The sequence below is a fragment of the Plectrocnemia conspersa genome, unplaced genomic scaffold, assembly GCF_051122295.1.
Source record: "Plectrocnemia conspersa isolate PC_06_02 unplaced genomic scaffold, ASM5112229v1 ptg000009l, whole genome shotgun sequence".
Classification (NCBI taxonomy): Eukaryota; Metazoa; Arthropoda; class Insecta; order Trichoptera; family Polycentropodidae; genus Plectrocnemia; species Plectrocnemia conspersa.
In genome coordinates this window covers 28332519-28356684 of record NW_028277173.1, presented here as the reverse complement: position 1 = coordinate 28356684, position 24166 = coordinate 28332519, and the positions used below count along the sequence as shown (strand labels likewise).

Genomic DNA, 24166 nt, shown 5'->3' with positions numbered 1-24166 from the left:
ATTGGTCAAAATTCGGTTTAGATGTGCTTTATTCGTTTCTTACTCGTTATAAAAAGTCTTAATATGAACGCTAGCTAACCGAGCATTTTTACTGCATTGTTGTTTTGCTTTTGTCGTGGATTTTAAGCAGGGACCACCTTGAATTTGTCCATTTATTAAAATACTATAAACTGATGAAATTAAAACATATTATAAAAACTACAACACATCCTTTTAAACAAGTCTTAAGCTCGTACCTACAAATATTCAATCAAAAAATTATATTACGACAGTAAAAAATACATAAAATTATTTTTTTGTCATGAGGCTTAAAAACATTATTTTCATATAGGCTTTATAGAATTTCACTGATCTAATGCAAATTATAATTTAAACATACAAGTGCTAAGACCTTAACTTGCTTTCAGCGAAGCTTACGCTAAATCGACACAGACATGGGCATCTGTTTCTCAACCAATGCATTTTTTTCTTTTGATTTATTCTTTCTTTTAATTTGTACGATTAATGGGGTATGAAAAGTACATATTTTGGACTTCATATAATATGTTTAAGGTACTTAGTTTATGGAACTTTTAGCATACTTTTTATTGTGTGTATTATTTCTTAAGCCTAAGTTTTGCATACCTACAATAGCAATTAACCAATGCTTATTTTTGAAACTGGCTTTTAGTAATTACAATGCAAACTTAAACATTTTTGTCGTTTATTTTACTATACAGAAATGCTTCACTCTTTCAATTCCATCGCCATCTAATTTTAAGTTTACTGGTCCTACAGAAAGTAGAATCTTAATAAGGAAATTCCCAGTATAACGAATGGTCAATTTGTCCCCGAAAAACTTTCATACAAAATGTTTTCATTGTAACAAAGACTGATCTCAGTACAACGAAATATTTTGCTCCGAATTTAAGAATGAAGTTACAACTTGACACAATATTTCTCCGAATTCCGTTCGTTTTTGATTTGGCGTGTGCCAGATGTGTCCACAAGCGACATTCAAGATGTTTCGCCGACTCTTAAACTTTTTTTATAAAATATTTTTTAACAAGTTATTGTGTTCATTACAGTATTCTTAAAAATGCACAAAAATCTGTCAATTTTGTAAGAAGTTAATTTGATGCTGTAGTATATGGTAATTAAAAATAAAATAAAAATATATCATCTTCCTTACATTCAATATAAAAAATTTTCAGTATAACGAATTTTTTCTTCGGTCCCGTGAGCTTCGTTATACTGAGATTTTATCATGTAGCTAAATCTGACTTTCTATAAGATAACGTAAATTAGTTTACCAACAGTTACTCTTTATATCATTTTTAACAGAATTTTTAGTCAGTGACTCATTTAGCATAAAGTCTTTTTTAGTACATATAATCAGTTCAGAAGAATCATGTCCCGTTGACTTATTATTTTTTGACATTTTTATAGCATACAAGAAGTCCAGTTTTATGTTTATTTTTATTTGAAATGGGCTTTTCTATGGTTCCTGAATAATTATTTTATGTACTAAGTTCATTCAGGTCAAGTAATATTTTTTCCTTCATGTCTTTAATTTTTTTTTCATACTAGTCTAGTGGTTCTTCAGCCAATATATTTTATATATATTTATTAATAATATTGAAGTTATATTTATTAAATTTGAGCCTTATGTGCCATATGTTTAATTACGATTAGGAATATTATTTAGTAAATGTTTTAAGAATACATTGAGTGCTCTTCTTTAAGACACAATTAACTGCTTGTATGGTTTTATGGCGCTATGAAGCAGTTTTTTTAAATAGCTTGGAAATTACAAAAAAAAAAATATTGACCTGTATGATAACGACTATTTTCTATTGTCTAAAAGTAGCAGTTTTATAATGGTTGTAAACGAAAGTTAGTCTTATGATTAAATTACAATATTATAAATGTGCGTGAGTATAAAATACAAGATTGACAATCTATTTTGAAATCAACATTTTTTGCCTACCTGTCGAGCGGTTAATTTAACTTTTTTGAATAGATTAATAAAAAATATAATTTGTAAAGTTATATTTTATTTTATTTGCATTCTCACTTTTCCTGGTTGTGAAAAAGCAATTACCAAAACAAAAATCGATAATTTACCCAAAGTGCATTTCAAAAAGCTCTCCCCCGCATTTCAAAGTCAATTTGCGGTTTTAGCACGCTCCGGGCGCGAAAAAGCGTGCAAACGAAGTCGTGTATTAGTAGTTAGCGAAAGAGAGCAAAAGAGCAAAAAAAATCTTCCCATCCGGAAGCTCAGACATGAAAGGAACCGAGTGGTAATAGACGCCTTTGAGAGTATATGCTGAGGAAAAAAGAGAAGTTCCGAATACGTCGAGATTAATAAATCACAAATTGGTCTCCGAAAACGCGAGGGAGAGAGAGAACATAGGCGTTGAATTGGAAATCGACACGAAAAGGTCGCACAAATTCGAGAAACAAAGACATTCGTCAAGGTGTGGCACTTGGGTCGTTTTTCAACTATGTGAATAATGTATTTTTTTACGAGAATGGTCCTCTATAGCTTGTGTTGTAGTGCCTCTTTCAAAGACAGACTGTGGAATTAAACATTAAGTAGAAAATATATTTGGGTTAGTTCATAAATATATCTCGCTTTTGTATATAAATTTATTATATATTATGGCTAAATAAAAGCATGACTGTTTCATCACCAATGACAATCAACGCTATACATTCTCATTTTCAAGGTGAAAGATTAAAAATCAAACGCACTCTTGTTTTTAAACAAGATCTATGTATATCACAACATACCTTAAATCGCATTAAAAGTATTTTTAGCTTCTTAGCTCTGACTAGTTTTGTAATATTTTTTTTTATACCTATAATAATAACTGTTAGACTCTAGATCTAAAATTATAATATATATTAAATTTCATTTATACAACATTTTCTTGTGTAGAACTAATCGCTTAATCTGTGTAGTTTCCAAGGAAGTCCCTTTCGTAAACACGACCACCAACAACAACACTGCAAAATTTCGAACGTAGAATCAATTCTAATTCCGGAGCTTTCCTAGGCGACAGCTTTCGAAGCTGTTTTCGCACTGTCGCCCGTCTAAACCAGTGTTTTCTGCACAAACAAACCGACCGGGAAACACCGTGACTGGTGTGAACTAACCAGGCGAGCTTCCAGGCGAACTAAACCCCTGGGGAAATTCCCGAAGCAATTTGTTAAATTAATATTTACAATATTGCGCGGCTTTGTTGCTATTTCTTGGTATTTTTACTTTGTCATTAATAAGAAGTGAAAAAACGTGTTTTTTATTTTAAACATTTCTAAAAATAGCTACGTTTGCAAATCATGTAGCACTTAGTGTCCATTGAATGCAAATGTTACAATGCAATGAATGGAATTTACCTTTATTATTAGTGGTTCAATGTTTATATTGATTCAGGTTAAATTAATTAATGATGTTTTTTACGCAAAGATTATAACACATGTTTTATACAAGAATAAAATTTATTTAATAAACACATTTTGGATAAGTTGTAAAACTTAATATGTAAAATTTTAATTTTCTAATGAACTATGGGTATTAGATGACGAAATTATTTTTTATCAAAAAATATAGTTTTTTTTAATAACTTAATTAGTATTTAAATAAATATGACTGTTAATATTTAAAAAAATAATATTTTATGTTTTTATCTCAAAACTTATCATTTTACTTTTATAAAATGTCGAAGCTTATTTATCCGCTTGGGAGAATTCTTTGATTTTTCATAGCTTATAGTTTATTTAAATTAAACGTTTTGTCTTGGTAGCGAGAATTTTTTTTTTCAAAAGTTAATAATTTATTTGAATAAAATGTATTTCGTAAAGTTGTTTTTTTTTTCACTTATCAGTATTCCAGCTTAACTTATTTAGTGATAATTTTATATGACCCAATGAAAAGTGTTGTTATGTATCAATGTGTATCACGGAACATAATATAATTTAAAAAAATAATAATAATAATAATGACTTATAAGCTGTAGATTGTAATAGAAAATAATAATATATAAAAATACTTTTCAGTGGGTCTTCAATTCTAGTTATATTTTCATTAAAATATTTTACCCCTTCGGGGGCTCCTCAAGGATCCAATCTGGGCCCTCTGCTTTTTGTGTTATTTATTAATGACGTAAATACAGCAGTTACAAATTCAAGTTTTCTTCTGTACGCTGTATAAAGGTATTCGATCTGTTGTGGACTCCTTCTCTCTACAAAGTGATTTAGACTCTCTATGGAGATGGGCTTCCGTTAACCGTCTGCCCTTTAGTGTCGGATAGTGCCATACTGTGTCATTTTCTCGATCCCATTCGCCATCAGCTTATTTCTACAATCTCGGTGGTAACATTTTTAATAGAGAAACTTCCACTAAAGATCTCGGAATCACTTTCGAGAGCAAATGGAGGTTCTCTCTACACATACACGACGTCTGTGATAAATCTTCCAAGATGCTCGGCTTTGTTATGATGAATGCATTTCACTTTGACGATCCGTCAGTTATTCGCATCCTCTATGACACCTTAGTTCGTAGCATTCTTGAATCGGGATCTATAATTTGGAATCCATGAATAGCCAAATATTCCCTTTTAGTAGAAAAAATTCAAAAAAGGTATTTAAGATACCTTTACAAAAGGACATTAGGTTAATATCTGTACATATATCGCAGCGCCTTTCTTTTAGGAGCGTTGCAATACGATTCGCTGAGTTCTCGCAAAAAGTTGTATGTCGCTAAGCATTTTTTAAAATTACTAAAAGGTGCTGTCGACAATCCAGCTATTCTCGAGGAATTCCAGTTTTGGGTTCCGGAACATTTTCGAGAATTATGATCGCAACCTCTTTTGATGGCCGTTAGGGCTAGGCCATCCGGCTCCTTAATACGCTGGCATTACATTATTATTGATCTGTTTAATGTTAGCTACGAGGAGCTGATCCAGTTTGTATCATTTCATTTTGATATTTTATAATTTTTTGTTAGGTTTATTATTTTTAAGTATTGTTCTAGTTATGTATATATACGTTTTTTTGTTTTATAAATTTAAAATTTGTTTTCGACCATCGTGGCGCATTGGGGTAACCTGCTAGGCCACGATGGTCTTAATTTAATCTAAAAAATAAGTAAGCAATTTCAAGCTTGTTTTTTTTTAGTGCTTTAAAACGATAGAAAATTTTTATTAAAACATAAAATCCCTACTTAGATATCATATTTTTTTTAGTTAGTATCGCAACAAAAATATTTTTTTTTACTAAGATTTTACTAATTTAAAAAAATAATTTTATATTAATATTTTGAATGCTTTGACTTGAAATCCGAAAGAGACTGTTTTGCGAAATATAGTTTGGTTATTGATAATAGTATATTTTATTTTTTAAATCGTGGATTTTTTTTAATATTTTTTATAAATGTGTAATGAAAAAATGTGTCGTAAATCCAACAGTGTCGGTTGCAACGGCTCGAAAAAGTTTTATTGGGGGGCGTCAGTTATCCCGGTATGCCGCAGCATCCTAGGAATCTATTACCGAAGACGGATATATAGTTTCAACCCTTATTGCGAGCCTATTTGCAGTAAATCACCTACTGGCGGGATATTGACCCTGGAATGAAATCGTCAGAATTCACCTGGGACGTAAAAAAGCACCGTATGTTTTATGATTGAATAATCCAATAAACTTGCAATAACCGTTTGGTGATTTAGCGATGCTGTGTGTGACATCCAACATGGTGGTTTGAGGATTATAGATTATATTACGAGATATGAAAACCTTTGGGAAAAATTTAGGCACATTTTATTATATATTTATATGTATAAAATTAACATTAAAAGTTTTTTGTATATTAAACAACTTTCCTTTTATTAATTTAATTAAATAATTAAAAAATGTTTTTTGTGTAATTTTTGTAAAACACATATTGGATTTTTTAGTGGCTTTGGATAATTTCTTAGTGCATTATATAGAGATTTTTGATTGATATTTTTGTTAGTTAGTGTTTGATTACTACGATGCTCAAACATAAGTATAACAACAACAAAAAAATACGACTGATAATAATGTGACAAAGACTAATCGATTTGAAAATATGTAGCCCAAGGGGTTTTCCTTAGCATTCAACTCCGCATTCGAACGCCATATCCATTACTTTTACATTTTTCAACATCGTTATTTTTCCGTTAGCGACAAGCGCAAATCTTGCGCTGAAAAAAAAAATAATTACACAATAAATAATCGGTCCAAAGCCGAGCTTTGACATAATCGCGTGTACGTAATTTGTTATTCGTTCGGTTTTGCCGATCCGCAGCCTGTTTCGAACCCCCTGTCTGCAAAAAGGGGTGGTTCGGCCCATTTAAATATCGATAATAGCCCAAGTTGTGACAAGAAAGGCCATAAAAGTCCCTAATGGCTATTTCATCGCCGGTATCTCTGCGAATGGCAAAGTCCATAGGCGGGACCCCCTTAAATATGCCGCGTCCAACTTGCTCCCGTAATACAAGGGTGCCAACTTTACTTTGACCAACTTGAGGGGGTAGTTTTGCCGTCTCGGCGTGGCTAGCTCTTGTGTAAAATGCTTAGTTTGTTTATGTTATATTAGATAATATACCAGGCGTTGCCCAAACTCAAAACTATCTTCTATATAATAATTCTCTTAGATATTCAGCTTTGATGCTTATTGTGTTACTATGTTGCAATATTTACATAGTTAAACTGAGTATCCTAATATTTTCGTGGCACTCTACTGAAAATGTAAATATTTTTGAAGCAAGTCGATGAATTAAAAAAAAAAGTAGATATGCTATTATTTTTTATCAGTCAAGCACAAAAATAACACTGTATAATAAAAATTTTCCAATAAGGTTTTCTGTGTAATAATACACATTGATGTTATTTTTATTATGTATATTATTGCTTTATTTAATTATTTAAAATCATTTTTTTACACTGGTAAAATACACAACATCTTAATTTCGGATTTTAATTATAATTGGTAGTGAAATAAAAAAATCTTTAATATATAAAATAAATACCAAATATAATTATAATTAAATTGGGCAGTGTTAAACTTAGCCATCAAATTATTATTAATAACAGTTACAAAATTGTGTATAATGGCAAAAATATATTTATCACTACAAAAACATCGTTTAAATTTTGTAGAAAAAAACTTATATTTTTTGCAAAGAATTTAAAAAATAAAAATTAATGCTAAAAACATTATTGGATCATATCATAATTGTTTTTGCAATTTTTTGTAAAGGCAAAAATAATCATAAAAAATTAAAAAGGAGACATATATTAAATAGACTTCTGGTTTTACCAGTATAGTACTACTCAGTAAATATAACTTTTATCTAATTTTTTTGAATGACTTGGTCACACAGCAATAAATGTTTAAATAATATATATGATACAAACTAAATATAAAAATAGAAAATAAATATTTTACTCAAGTTTAAGTATTTTTCAATATTATTAAAACTAAATTAAAAAATTATGAAAACAGACGTTTATATTATTTTTATCACAAAATTTAAAATTACACTTATTAAAGCGATATTTTATTTTCCTAAAAAACACGATGCAATCAAAATATATATTCGTATACAGAGATTGAGCTGACCTCGCATTTCATCAATTCTGTGGCGCCCTTGGATCTCTTTGTGTTAAAGAAAAAAGGGCCAGAACAACTTGAATGTGCTGTTTACATGAATCATTCTTTAACGTTTGTCTTCGTCGCAATAAATAAAAAAAATACACATAAAACGCACATGTTCGATCCTTTGTTTTGTATCTGAAATAATAGGCGTTTCAAATTTTATCAAACGTTGCTTGTTAGCAGTGATTCGAAAACTTTGTTCATGTCGAATTATTTATATGTTAATAATGTAAAGATTTTTAGTAGCTACATAATATATAGTTCTAAAATGTATTACTTCGATATTGGAAATTCCAAACGTCTTGTTATTTTGTATGATGTACATATGTATATGAAATTAATTTACTTGTAATTTTGAAAAATCAAAAGGTCGAACTGCTTATATTGAAATTATTTGAAATAATATTTAAAAGTACGATACTATATTACTTTATTTTATATATTATTAAATACATTTTTATTAGTTATATAACCTTTTTGCCGGCCTTGGTTAAAAATATGATTGATAATACAATTTATGCAGTTTAAATATATATAAATGTCTGTTTTCGCAAAAGTAATGTAAAAGCGGTTGCTTTTATTAGACTTCTAAGGGTTGTATTGCTCGATTAAGTGTGGTTCTGTTTAGTACGAGTGTGACTAAACTCTCGTTATTACATGTCGGAAGTGAAGTTGTAGTTTTGTGGTCAAATTCCAGAAACTAATAGACTAAGTACAACAGTGTTTTGGCTTTTATATCATTAAAGAATGGGAAAAAGTCTAACAGTACATTTTGACCAATGTCAATGATTTGAGAGAGCATCAGATTATTTGTTTATGTATAACGTATATCTTATCAGTAATGGTGTAACGGTAAATTCAAAATCCATACATTTGACAACGTCATTAATCTATGAAATGTGAAATTTGGGGATAATGTGTTTAGTACCTGCTCTATGGAGATTTGGCACTGACCTTTTTTGTCTAATAATTTTGATGCAAGTGCTTTTGCACTCTCAATTTGAAGCATTAAGAAACTGCTTTTATGTTTGTAATGGCGACAAACATATATGTTTTCAATTAATTTGAGGGATACAGATATAAGCATATAACGACTTAATTTAACACGAAAATTGGGAGTGGTCCCAGTGATTTTATGTAAATAAGGTATATTAAAATATTTTTTAACACGTTTATATAACAAAAAAAAACCTTATATTGATAAGCTCAAAGTAAGTCACGAAAAAATATTTTTATTTTTTTTATCGATCGTGATCACGCGTTTACTGTAATTCTTATAAGTATCAACAAAAAATTATATCTGACTTTTTTTTCAGATGATACATCTGGAAGATCTGGATCGGGTCGCGAATGTAGCGCGCTACTACCTGGAGATTGCGATGTCGATAATGACGATCGGCGTCGTGTTGGATCTGGTAGCATATGTGGTGGCAGTATCGGAGGCATATCACCCGCGCCCGCTTCTCCTCGGACTATCACACCCGCTGATGCGGCCCGAAGACTCAAGCATGAGAATGAGAGGCTCAAGGGCGAAGCCGCTCGACTCCGGAGGCTCCTGGTGGCAGCAGCCGAAAGAGGAGAGGCAGGAGCAGCACTCCTGGCTGGAAACAATCCTTCTACTCCGGACCCTCCACCACCGGAAGGAAGTGACGCGGCCAGGATCAGGACGCTGGAGACTGAGTTGAGGATGGCAAGGGAAGCTGTGATCGGTGAGTAATTATTTTGCTTTGTTTAAAAATATTATGAAGCCAATTCATAAGTTTACGACTACCGTAAGACTAAAGTTTTACTAATAATCGGTGAAAAATACATTTTTAACAATTTTACTTCTACTTTTCTCGCGTGAAATTTGCTTAAATTATAAAAATAATACGTATAAAATAGTTTACCAATAAAATCATTCAGTGTTACGAGGCCATCATATGATGGGCTTCGCGTGGAAAAGGTTAATACGGTGGCATTACTCATTGATCTGCGATTTTTGAGAGCGATGATCGAGTATTCGTTGATGTGATGATATATGAACTTGTACAAATAATAACTTATCGCGGTCTTTACGAAATGAAAGAGCGAGAGCGAATATTGAAGGCCATGGTCCACAATGGGGCAATCAGCCTAGAACGAGTCCCTAAAACGCGTGACCCAAAAAAATACGTAATTACACGCCTTCGCCCTATTGTGACAACGTCATTACTCTTTTCGACCGAAAACTTTTTCGGACCGAAACTTCCGCTTTAATTTGCCCGTATTGAATTAAGCCCGGACCCTTCCGGAAGTAGACTGATGCTGAAACGTACGTCCTATTGTACCTTTTTTCAATTTTATTAAATGGCTAATATTAACACATACATTTATTTAATAATTGGCAATGTAAATTTAAATCATTTTGCTGCATACTATATATTATTTTTTTCTTTATGCCAGATTATAACACCTTTGCCAAAATATGATTAAATAATTGCTTTTATTTTCTGAATATTCACAGTATATTTATTTACATGCATTTGTGGACTCTTATACATATTAATACCTGAATTTAATTGTCATGTAGAATGTGGTTATTTCACGTTTCATCGCTCCGATAAACGGGTCCATATATACTAGTCGAAGCAAACCCTAGCTTAATTATTCATCTTCTGGGCTTGGGTTTGGAGGCCCCGACAGGGGTCTACAAATACCTGAAAACCGAGAGGATGGCGATCAGCCCTAAAAACTAAATTATGCATTAATGTGCTCTCAGCTTAGCGCTGATAGATCCGATCATCAGACAAAGAGAAACAGAAAATTCGTTTAAAAATTCACGTGATGCTCGCGAGAGAGTTGTGGATGGATTTTTTTACGGTTTTGCACTACCGTTTATTAAGCAATGGATAATAGAAACGGCGATTCGTTTGATTACTGAAAGCACGTCCCTTTGAAACAGAAGCGAAATTTTATTAGATAGCCTGAAAATAATAATATAAAATTTTTATAGCTACATATATTCAGCATCATTATTTATTTGTATATTGAATAGTAGCCGTCCAAAACAAATATTGTTAATAGTTAAAATGTTATATAAAAACTAAATCAAGTTTTACTCTGCTCAATAAAAGTTTGGCTATACTCTCGTTTATCCTGCGAATCTAGAAGCTAAATAAAAGTTATTGTTAAAGGTATGTGTTCAAGTTTTTTCAAAAAGTAAAGTAGTATGACAACATTTCGGTTTATTTGCTATGAGTAAAGAAATGAGTCTAGCGTCTCTATTTGTTCTAAATTAATGGAGCAATACGGATGATTTAGGGCGGAACTATAATTTTTATTTTGGTCCTAATCAATTATTATCAGATAATTTAATTAATATTATTTCCGCAAAATTATAAGGCTTGACGTTTATTTTGTTGTGGTATGAAACAACGTTTAATAATTTACATTATACTTTGCCACTATTGATCCTAATTGTTTTTCACTCTGATTTTTAGTAAATTTAAAAGACACAACATAATTCGTTTTATTACTAATTTCGACGCAATAATTACTTGTATATAGTACAACACGTTTGTTACAATAAAAAAATCTCAATTACTTACTGATAATGTAGCGACCATTTACAAAATGAGAAAACTAGGTTTTTAGGAAGTAAGGTAAAATCGTTTTTTAGAAATATAAAAAGCATATATTTTTAAAAGGTTTTAGTTTTGAAAAACTCCCTTTTTCTGCCAAGCAAAAATATCAAGAATTTTAACTTATGCAGGATTTTTTTCATGCGTGAGTTAAATGCGTTTTTTCATGTCTTAAGATACCGTTTGCTAAGATTTTCTCATTGGCCGTTTACTAGAAAATTTTGATTAGCTAAAGTCTTTTTCAATAAGTCAAAGATTCTACAATTCTTAAAAAATCGTTTTAATGTGTTTCCAAGAAACGTTGTTCTCTCATTATTAAATCTGTTTTTCAGATATTGTCAAATTTTCTTTGAAAAAATAACTAAAATTATCAATCTGGTTATTAATTTATTTAGCTAATTTTTACACTAAACATAATATAAACAAAAATATAAAATTAAGAAAAATCTTAATGAACAAGTGCAATTTAGGAAAATCGCTACATTTTTACTATCGCAGATTGTTCTATAAATATTATTATACAAATTCACACCTCCGTACATAATTCCCCTGGCCGTACTCGTTTTCTATATATATACATATTTATTTCTTATTATAATACTTTGGTAACATAATATTTTCTAACTTATATATAAATACTAAAACATTTTTGAACATTCAACCATTTTAATCTTTTTACAAAAAATTACTTTTTTTTAATGTAGTAATGTTAAAAAAATAACTTATGGAGTTGTTTTTGTTAATATGTTACACTTATACATGTAACGTGTAGTAAGTTATTTAAATTACATAAACGGATTTATATTTTAGAAAATAATATAATGATATTATATTTTTTATAATGTTTTAAAACCCATATTTTTGTTACTTTTGTTAACCGTATATAATACTCTTTCCAAACTCACTTATAACTTTTATTTATAAATATTCAATAATATATATATTTTTATTATAGTCGTAATTTAATTACTTAATTTATTTATCTACTATATAATTTTTCCATTTAATTAAATCATTGATCAAAAATCAAGCAAAACATTTTTGGAATAAAATTTGGACATATTTTTATTTTTAAATATTGCAGTTAACTACGCGTCAAACGTACCCATAAAATGATACAAACGACTATAATAATTAATTTTAAATTTAAATTAAATATAAATTAGATAAATCTATATTATTAATTAAAAATTGAATACGAAGCGATTTTAAAAAATTATATTATAATTTAAATTCAATGATGAATATAGTTAGATTAAATATTTACGCGTCACACTTCGCCATATATAATATTATTATCTTTAATTTATTTGTCTTGTATGAAATTTCAGCATAAAAAAATGTTACTTTTTTGAATAATGGTATTATTAAACATATAAATATAATATTATAGATAACTACGCGTCACACATTGCCATAAAATGATAAAATTAACATAATCCTAATAACAAATTGTGAATTTTTTAATGAGATATGATTTAAATTATTTTCTTTAAACTCTCGAGATTAAATTTTATCAAATTATGTCATATAAACTAATAATTATTTTATTTATTTTTATAAAAATCATCAATAAAATTTGACATGAAATTTTGTAGCTATAAAATTAGGACATTTTTTTATTTATAAATATTACAGTTAGCTACGCGTCAAACGTACCCATAAAATAATAAAAACACCTATAATAATTAATTTTAAATATTAGTTAAAAATAAATCTATATTAATTATCATATTTTTTTATTACGAGCGATTTTTTAAAATTACATCGCTCGTTTAAAATTTATATATAATAATTAATATCGTAAGATTAAATACTTACGCGTCACACTTCACCGTATAAAATAGTATTAAAATTAATTAATTTATCTTGTATGTAATTTAAGCATAAACAAAAAAAAAATGTTTCTGTTTTAAAATAAAAGTATAATTCAATATATTATAGATAACTACGCGTCACACGTTGCAATAAAATGATAAAATTGACATAACTTTTTTTTTTATTATGGATCGCTTTGTATTATTTTCATTTAAGTCTTGAGAATTAATAGTTACACGTCATATCTTACCATAACTACTATTTTTTTTATTATTTTATAAATTTTTAATAAAATAAAAATCAAATAAAACATTTTTAGAATAAAATTTTGCTGTTATAAAATTAAAGCATATTTTCACCTAATAACTATGCTTTAGATTTTGCTATAAAATAGTAAAATCAACCCTAATAATTAAAAAAAAAATGGATTGTAAAAATAATATATTTTTTTTATTATTTATTTGTTTGTCAAAATTTATATTATTTTATTAAAGTAACGCTAAATACTTACGCGTCATACTTCACCATATAAAATACTAATAACAATTATAGTCGTTTTATTTTTATATCTTGATTGTAATTTCAGCATTTAATAACATCATTGATAAAAATCAAATTAAGTATTTTTAGAATAAAATTATGTTGATTTAAAATCAGGAAATAATTCTACATTTAAATATTTTACAATATTTACGTGTAAATACGATAAAAATGGCGATTTTATATTTCTGCTGTGATTGGTTTAAATAAACGGTGAAGGTGACGGACAAATATGTTTTCCCTTCTACCTTTAAGACGATCATTTATAAATACTTTATACTTTGAACTAGGCTTAAGAGCATAGACGGCAAATTTTAGGTTTAGCTAAGCCACAACCTTCGAATAACTTGTATATATATATAATATTAATTTAAATCAAAGTGTATACAACACATTGGTATCGCACATTATGAATTAATAAATAATTGCATATTGATATATAAAAAATATTATTTAGTTCTTCAATAAATAATAAGCCCTCCAAATTACTTTGTACATACAAATTTATATTTGGACCGCCATGATAGACCAGTGGTATATAAAACCTGAAAGACTTTCAATTTCTATCGCGTCTGGTAAATCAGAATTAGTAATTAATATAAATCAGATCGATCATCACTGAGAAGGTTTTTCTATATTTTACTAATCTCGTGCATAAATAATTAAAATAAAATTGAGCTAGATCGTGCATAGTGGCATATTATAGTACGTTAATACTTAATTAGTGGTTGTTGGTTGTGTTTATCTGGTTGTAACGCATCATGTTGCAATGAAATATTTATATTTAATAAATGTATACAAAAAACCACGATGCAATTTTGACTAATCATGGCTTAAGTTAATTAAGGTATTCTGCCGAGAGCATAAGCGCACATTATTCAAACAATTATCCATGTGAAACCATTACAGTAAATATGGTGGTACGTTAAGAGGAAATGTATGAACTGAGTCCTAACAATAAGTATATTCATACATAGATTTCCTATTGTACGTATCTATTTTACAGTGCATCTTTGCTCCCATTGTCTAGCCGCAAATGGCAAGCCGTAGGCAAAACACTACAGGGATTCGTCGCTTTATCGTGGGTTCCATTACACATTCCATTTCGCATCCATTTCAGATTTATATAATAGTGTTGTGTAATAATAGTATTGAAACAGTTTTCATCATATGCATGCATGTATTATATATATGAATATTAAATTCGTTTTAATTTAGAATTTCTATAGTTGGAATTATGCGGCATCGATATGAATATATTGATTTTTATAATTATCTCTTAAGGTGTGGATATCCGAAAATGTTCTGATAAGTTCAAGTTTAGTTTAGTCTGATTTTGTACTTTATTATTTTTATATAAGATATATAAAAATAAATATTATTTATATATTCAATACAGACGCGTACGGTGAGATGCATTCTCTTCCGCTCGCTCGCGTGTTAAGTGACGGGAGCGAGTGAGAGATAAGGGCGTGCGTTACATGCGTTCCGCACGCCTCTCGTCACTTAACACGCGAGCCAGCGAAAAGCGTATTTAAGTCTCCAATTATTTTGCACTTTTTAAATTTAATTTATTTGATAATCGATTTTATTATGAGTATGTTTACTCATCAAGTACATATATGTATAATATTAAAATTATGATACTTTTAAAGCTGGTCTAACCAATCTTTTGTAATCGAATATGATATCAAGCGTGAAAAATTCTTTATAGTATAAAAAATACACAGATGTATTATATATATCATCAGATCAGAGATCTCAATATCAAAGAAATTACCCTTGACTATCGCAATGTTAATTAATGTCATGTTTCATGAAAAATATGTCGGTAAATTTAAAAAATATAGTATCATTTAAATCAAATTTCTCAATTTAGATCAATTTCCCCTTAATTAGCATTAAATTTTAAATTAACAAAACAGCCTCCAAGTTCAAACACAACATCGAAATCATCCTGGATAAACTTGTCTCAGGCAAAATTTTACCAGACAATAATTTAATTTAAATCCGACGGTTAAGACATTAAATAGTCGTGTTTTTCTACAATCTTTATTTATTTATTTGGTTGTAACAAGACGGGCGCTATCCCGATGTGTTACAATAGGTTAATTTAATTTTAATAATTATAAATTATTATTTCGGTTTAAAATCAATTGATGATACTATGCACGACCTAGATCGATTTTATTTGAATCATTCATTACAATATTTATTGGTTTAATTAGGAGGATTTAGAAAAAATATGATTTAGGATGATTGATCAGAATTTAATTTATATAATAATCACTAATTTTAATCTCCCTTATATGATAGAAATTAAGAATAATATAATCCTAATCTTTCAGGTTTCTCTCACTGTTTTTGGTATATTTATCATTGCTTTTTTATACTGGATTTGCTTTTATTATTAGGTAATATTTTGAGAGACTCATTAAGTATCATTTTCAATCTATTTTTGCACTTTCTTGTTTTTTATATATTATAATTATATTGTAATTATTAAGCTACCACACAAATGTGTGTTTTATCTTCTTTGGTAGCAGCAGAACATATATATATATATTTATATATATTTTCTCTCATTAAAGGCAAAGTCCAGTAAGAGCGTAAACAATGGTTTATCTGGCACCACCCTAGTGGGACTCATACCAATTCCTTCATATATAATCCTCTCTCTCCCTGTTTCTCTCTCACCATCCCACCTTGTGGCACAATTTACGAGATGGGCTACGAGACAAGATTCGCAACAGTTTCGGGCTATCTTTTCGCAGTCGGTTGTCGGAAAAAAGCGTGTCAAAAAAGAAGCAGTAGATGCCAGATTACGGCACTCCGGTGCCAGTTACAATAGGGTGAAAAATTACAGGCACCTCTGACGCCGTTCTTCAAAAGATTGTACTCGTCGGGTCATTAAGGCAAATATTTTTAATGCTTTTTTTAGCCAAAAGCATTCATTCGCAGCGAGTCCGACCTTGCAAAATATTTTTGCGTGACATAATAGCTTCCGAATTCGCTTCGTAATATCTCTTGGAAGTGAAAAAACAGGTTCGAAGGATAAAGGCTGTTCAACTCCGACGTTAATGATTTTTATGCTTGGCACTATGGGGGAATTGAAAATGTAGTAATTCAAGTTTTATGTTTGATAATAATAAGAGTTTCAAAGGAGGCTTTTATTTACATATGTGAATGTATTTTTGAAAATCCATAGATATCCAATGATTTTGGTTTCAAAACTTCTGTATTTATTTATTTTTTTATCAACAAAATATTTTTTAATTTATAAATGCTGATTTAATTTAATCATAAATATTATTTTTAAACTATATATTTATATACTATGTATAATTGTATCATTATGTATTAGAGTATAAAAAGATTAGCTGTTAGTTAGTTGTTGAAAATACTATGTATGACGTTCAAAAGCATGGAAAGGGGCAATGCCCAACGAACAAGCGCGCGGTCGGAATCGGCTCTATCTTTTTTCCGACTGCCTAACAAATACTTGTTTTTGCTGCCCTTGGTAGTCAATCTGATACATTTGACGTAATTATTATGTTTTGATTTCGTGTTAGTGTAACTATTGTAACAACTGATTATTTTATCAAATATGTTTATTATTACTTATGCGTTTTTGGATAAAAATTATGATACAATTGAGAACCATTGTTGGGTATACATATGAAATATTTCAATTAGGACAAAATACAAACAATATTTAATATAAAAAAGTTTATTAATAATGACTGACAATCAAAAATATTAATTAAATCCCTTTAACCAAATAATAATACAATACTAACCGTAAGAAAAATGCGGTTACACGAAAATTCTGAATAAAGGCGATTATTTGATTGTCAAATATACTTTACTTTTAATTCCAACTGCTTACTATTTTTCTCTATTTTTAAGTAAAACTTTGTGTAGTTAAAGTAAATGTAAGATTATCATACCAATGTGAATTACTTATATATATATGTAAATCATATTAACATATGTTATGTAATCAGACATTATTTTTTATATATATTTACGTATTCTTAAATTGATTATATATGGTCAGAATTTTTGCTGTGCGCATTTTTTGTTTGCGTAATAATCACCGAACCAATAAATACATGCCTTAAAATAGGTAGTAAATAAATTTAGTATATAAAACCAATATTTAATTAGGTATTTTTTTCATTTGCGAATAACTTCATAAGCGTTAAATATCAATGTTAATATTTACTAAAATAATGGAACCACCGTATATATATCAGGCGCGTACGGTGAGATGCTTTCCCTTTCGCTTGCTCGCGTGTTAAGTGACGAGAGTGAGTGAGAGATGGGGCGTGCGTTCCATGTGTTCCGCACGCCTTTATCTCTACTTAGATTAAAAACATTTTTTGCAACAAATTACTGTTGGCCTCTTAAGCAGATTATGAACGGCTAGACGTGTTATGTTTTCTCAAGGTGACAGATATTTTAATATTTTTTTATTTATAGCGTGTACTTTGTGACTTTAGCCGTTAAAAGGCTTCTCACGGTGGTGTCGCATTTAGTGTCACATGTATTTATTCATAAAAAAACACAGCTTGTCTTTTGTTATGATTAATTACATGAGTTAATTATTCTAATTGTTATTAAAAGAATTCATCTGTTTATGACAAAAAAAATCATAAATTCAAACAAATATTATTTTGTTATTTATTTTAAATCAATGCCGAAGGTTCTTAGTGATAGTGTTAATTTTATTTCTAGTTCCCTTCTTACTTGTATTTCTTGCCTTATATTTGCTTTTTAGGGATTACGCATTATTTAAATATACGGACCAACAAAAAAGGACCGTATTAGGATAATACATAAAATCCCAGAGATCCAAAATCTTGTTAAAATGACCTCAACAAGGTTGAGGCTCTGGTTTAAAGAGTACTTGCAAACGACTGAGAGGACTTGGGTCCTTACATCTTAGTTTACATCATGTACATCAATTTTGCCATCAATCGGGCAAGTTTCAAGCGTCGATTCCAAACTTGCGAAGCTTGCGTTCAAAGTTCTCGCCGCCGCAAAACTCTATCGAAGCGATAATTCGGGACAGAGCCGGCTCTAGCTAGGGGGTCGAATCTCCTTAGACACAAAAGTCTCTGGACCGGTCTCACACGTCAGTTGGCATCTATCGATTGCCACACAAACAAAAGTGGGTGGCGTAAGGAGTGCTCGCGCACGAAATGTGTTGAATGGCGGCCCAATAACTCGAATGCCCCACAGGGGTGGATTCCGGACGGATCGTCTGCCAACCTCCCCCCTATTTCGAGGGCGGGTGGTTGTGGGCGGGCGTTATGGGAAATTTCAATTGACGTCGGTCGTCGTCTGTGGAAATATCGTTACGTTGTACATGTTGCTTCTTGGGGGTAATTTTGTGTTCATTGTCTGGTGTAGTCAGTCTCGCGGGTGGAATATTCGATAAATATGCGATGATGGTGAAATAATGATAAGGTTACTGAAATTAATAATCTAATATTTCATGAGAATATTCGTATGTAATACAATGCAGCGATATTAATGTGTTGTCACCCGTGCTATTTAATATATGACATGACATATACGTATTAAATTACACGGATATAAAAGAAAGTGCTTACTCGAAAACTGAGTATATGAATTACTAAACAGCTCATGAATTTTGTTACATATATATTTTGCGTATTGCATGAAATGTCAAAATAAATAAAATGCTATTGGAAGATAAACATGTGAACAAGCAGTACAATTATGATAAAAAAATACCTCTCTATATTTAATATGTAAAGAAAATGTCTTACAAAAAAAACATGACCAAATAAACCCTCGGGTATATTCTAGTACAGGAGATAAGTCTTCGCAATTTATTATTTTTATTTTTCCAGGTGCATAATTTTTGGGTGACGACCATATTATTATTTTATCAATGCTCTTAAATAATATTGTAATAAATATATCATTTAAATTTTATATATATGTATTCGTATAGCTTATTTAATATTATAATTTTAATAGCAAATCAATTTTAAATATTTTTATTTCAGTAATTTCAATTCCTAATTAAAATATATATAAAAAATATTTTATTTTGTCTTTACTCAAAAATTATACACCTTGCAAAATAAAAATAATATAAGACTTATCTATTAAAAAGGGGCTTAATGTTTTTTATAATGTTAATTATAGCTTTTGAAATTCTGCGTGGCTATTGTGCAATCCTGTGTGTTCTGCCGATTCTGTTGAACCCAACATATTGCTATTTTCAGATTTAATATTTATTCAAATATTTTTTTTAATAAGCCTACACTTTTTCAAATATGATATGTATTTTTTTTATATATTTTTATCACAATTTCTAATACTTGGGTCGTTTGACTGAAATATTGTGATCATTTTTTAGCATTTACACCAATCTATAATATTAGATAAGTTTAATAGTATACATTTTTTCTTTTACGTGCAAAATATATTTTTTAAAATAAGAAATAAGATTTGTTATATTTATCTCTTACTACCTATTTTTTTATTTTCACTAACGTAATATTCAGTACATTCTTATCATAATTACTTTATTTACCTCTCATGAAAAAATCCGGTTTACATTTTTATTATTTATTGTTTATAAATAATAACATTTTTAATGCGCTACATTTATATTTTTACTAAATCTCAAAAATCTTAACCCAAGAATGGCGTCTCAATTAACGTAATTGCTTCTTCGCTTGTGTTTCACTTTCTGTTTTTATATCTTTAAGCATTGAATAAACATAGTGGATTATATAATTGATTTTCGGTAGATAAACTGTCTTCATAATAATGAAAAAGCTCAACATTTTTTGTTATGAAATTAAAAATATGATATCTTTAAATGCATAAAATATTTTTTTAATTTTATTGCTTAAAGACATTGATTTAATTTTAAGCTTATTATACTCACTAAGCTACGCAAAATTTCCATTTAGATTCTGATTAGTCCCATAAATAAAAATCGCCTGCTACCAAGTTTTTTTCTGGCCAAAATATAACTACAATACTTACATCATGTAAATAATCTAGCAATCTTTCTGAAACTATATGTCTTTAATAACAAAAAAAGCCTGGATAATTATTGTGTAAAAATAAAAAAAATCTGTACATGTCTTTCATTTTCAGTTTCTTTAAAGTTTTCAATTTACTTCGTAATGGATACTGACGGCGAAATAACCGTTGAGTGGCCACTTGTCATTTTTTTATGCACTTTAACGGTGAATAACATATAGTAGCTTCACTGATTTTTTTAAATCATTTTTTTCTTGGCTTTATCCTGTTTTTTTTCTGCATAAAAAGCATATAAATATTTTTAATTTATTTTCGTTAGTGTTATCACACAAAACATCAACTAATGTGTCATTATGAGTAATTGAATAAAATGTTGCAGCGCAATCAAAATTTTTTTAGTATTTTTTATCATTTTAATATAAATTATATGCATACACTTCAAAAACGTATATTGAAGCATACCACGTTTTAATTAAATTGGTACAAGCCACCGCATGCCGAGTGAAGTGCTCTCGAACATAATGCAGTAATTAAATTAAATGCATTTAAGGGAGCGGCATGTTGGGTAGATAGGGACAGGCGATTGATTTTGTTTCCCTTTAATATGTAACATACGTCTAAATTAGCTAACTAGCTTTAAGTAAACTATAATAACAATCTTTCGTTTGGTGTTTCAGCCCTGAAAGCTGACAGGAAGCGGCTGAAGGCGGAGAAGTTCGACCTTCTGAACCAGATGAAGCAACTGTACGCGTCGCTAGAGGACAAGGAGAGGGAACTGAGAGACTTTATACGAAATTACGAGCAGGTAACGTTAACAGCAACAATTTCGAGTAGACGCGATTAACACTAATCCGGATTATCGGCGCGAGGAGGGTTGAAGTTTTCCCACCCCCGGGCGCTTCTCGGAAGGGCATCGATTTTGGGGGCTATTGAAAAGGGCCGGATCGGGATTGCTCGAAGGTTTAAGCGGCACGTGACCGAACCTTTCGTAGGTAGACAGGGCTGGCTCGTTTCACCTGACTTTTGGAAATTGCTACCTTTTATGGCCGGACTATTATGGCCCATTTGCACAATGGGGCGCGATGATGTATTTTATGCAGAGTGGGGTATAATTTGCTTTTTAATATGTTATTTATATCTAGGTGATCCTTTATAAGAGTGAATTACTTCATATAAAATTAATGTTCTTAAAAAAAGACATCATTGCTCCATCGTTAATTCGACTCTCACTGAATAAACATTTTTTTTATTCCTTTTATAATAATATAAAACAGGTTTTAGAAAAAATCTTTTCTCATCTAGTTTTTACCATTTTTTTATTTTTAATATTTGTAATATTATTTATTTAATACAATTTAAAAATTAATTGCTTCATAAAAAAATCAATAATCTGATAATTACTTTAAAACCATTAATGATTCCTTAAAAATTATTATTCACTACTGTATCATAAAATATAAAAAAAATTAGAGCTAAAAGCTTTTTGAAGATTAAACGCTCAAAATATTTTAATGTTGAAATATTTGATATAAGTTTTAGTGCTATATTGTCGTACCCGATTAATTATTCTTTGCATCTTCTGGGTACCAATCTGTGGAATCTTAAGCTATGTTACACTTTGCTTGTAAAAATAGGTCCCGCGCTTATAATTATTTTTAAATTCTAGTTTTCCAATACACACGACCCTGACAGTTGTCTGTTTTTTACTTGTAGTCTCTTTTTAGATTCCAAAAGCAATTTATTTGCATGACTATGTAGATTGATGTAATATGTTTACGGGAATGTGGCTGTTACTCGCGACAGCCTAGGTAGGAGGTCATACCTAGACTTAGTCTATGCAGTGTACTGAAGCGAAGCACGACTAGCTACGGGTCGTAATTTCTAATGCGCCAAAACTCGAGCGTGTAAGGGTTGGCTGCCTATGGCCTTAGACGCGGTTTAATGTAATACTGAAAAAATCTTAGAGTAGTTACGAATAACGGCGAATATATTTTTCGCTGGTTCATGATCATTAAATTATATGATGCTTGTTGTAGCGCTATTTAACGTACTTGTTGTTTGAGTAATAATATAAATTTCAACATTTAACAGGAAAAATTATATATACATATATTTTTAATACTGTTTTTATATATTTACTATTAAGTAAAAATTTATTTCGAGTATTGTGATAATTTTTAAAAGCAATAAAACAAACATTTTACTATGTATGTACTTAATATGAATATAGTTAAAAATTTTGCAAACAATAATTATTTACAATAAAAATAAAGATTTGCTATTTTTTATTATTTTTCCATTATCTACCATAATTTACAGATCATAAACTAACTAAATAAGTTTTAAAAATCTATTTATAAATAATGTTAAAATACTTTTTTTAAATCACTATATTGATCAGTTTTTTTTCATAAAAAACGATTAAAATACTAATTTTTAATGACAGGAAATAATATTATTTAAGCATCAATTATTTTACTAAATCATCTTAGTAAAAAATATATGTAAAACTTACCATTTTATATATGTAATAAAATACTCCAAAAGCATTTTAATTTACTTTTTTAACATTTAATATGTTATATTATGAACGAAACTTTTCATTAAGCCTATAATTCTGCTTTTAAATGCAGCGATATATTCAAACGTCAATATGCTAATTAAAATATTTATTAATCAATAATATATAAAATTATACTTAATTTACTTCACCAATATATATTGAAAAAATGTTTCTTAGACAGCGTCGATTTTATTTAAAAAATGTAATTTTTAATTGTTTTTCTAAGAATTTAGTTTGGACAAAATACTCAAAAATATTTTTTAGAATTTATTGCATTAGATTAAATACCGCAATATATTGTTTCATATGAAGTAACAGATTTTTTAGTGAAATATAAAACGCTTTGATTTTCATTAATCAAAATATGGTCCATTTATAGAAACGGTTTTTATTAGAGATTTAAGAATATATGATTTTCCTGTTTATAAAAATCTTGTCAAATCGGCAAAGGCTTTTATTATATTACTCTGGTGGAATAAATAAATCTAAATATTTTTTTAAAACTCAAGTGAGCAGTTATAAACAACAAATTCTTTTGTATAGTTCTTAGAATTACGGTTAAAACTAGCTGCTAAAATATTTTGGTCAGGCTATGCACTTGTAAAGAGTTACACGCCATTTTAAGGGGTGCCCCATTAATATGGCCAAGGCTATAATACCAAGGCTATATAAGATCAGATGTATGATTATTTTTTACGCATGGTTTCAATTTTTGTACAATATGTTTACCATGTTATACTCTCACATAATTCAAGTAATCATACAAACTTTGTTTTAGAGCATATTTTTGAGCTTCTTTTATGTCTAACCGTTGCATAGATCTCTTCCGATTATCACATTATAATCCATTTCTCACCGCTGCTAACAACTTTCTTTAAGAATGGTTCCCTATTGTTTTTGGAGACAATGAAGAACAGACTTTTTTGTTTTTGCCTTTTTTTC

General features: G+C 29.3%; 1 protein-coding gene across 3 annotated transcripts in view; it reads left to right on the top strand.

Moving 5' to 3' along the window:
• Positions 1-24166, top strand: part of Liprin-gamma (liprin protein kazrin) — a 139817-nt gene that overhangs the window by 16260 nt on the left and 99391 nt on the right. For all 3 annotated transcript variants that reach the window (XM_088192668.1, XM_088192667.1, XM_088192669.1), the window contains exons 3-4: positions 8980-9372; positions 21339-21466. In XM_088192668.1, the coding sequence (XP_088048794.1) occupies positions 8980-9372; positions 21339-21466 (521 nt within the window). The remainder of the gene's footprint in view (positions 1-8979; positions 9373-21338; positions 21467-24166) is intronic.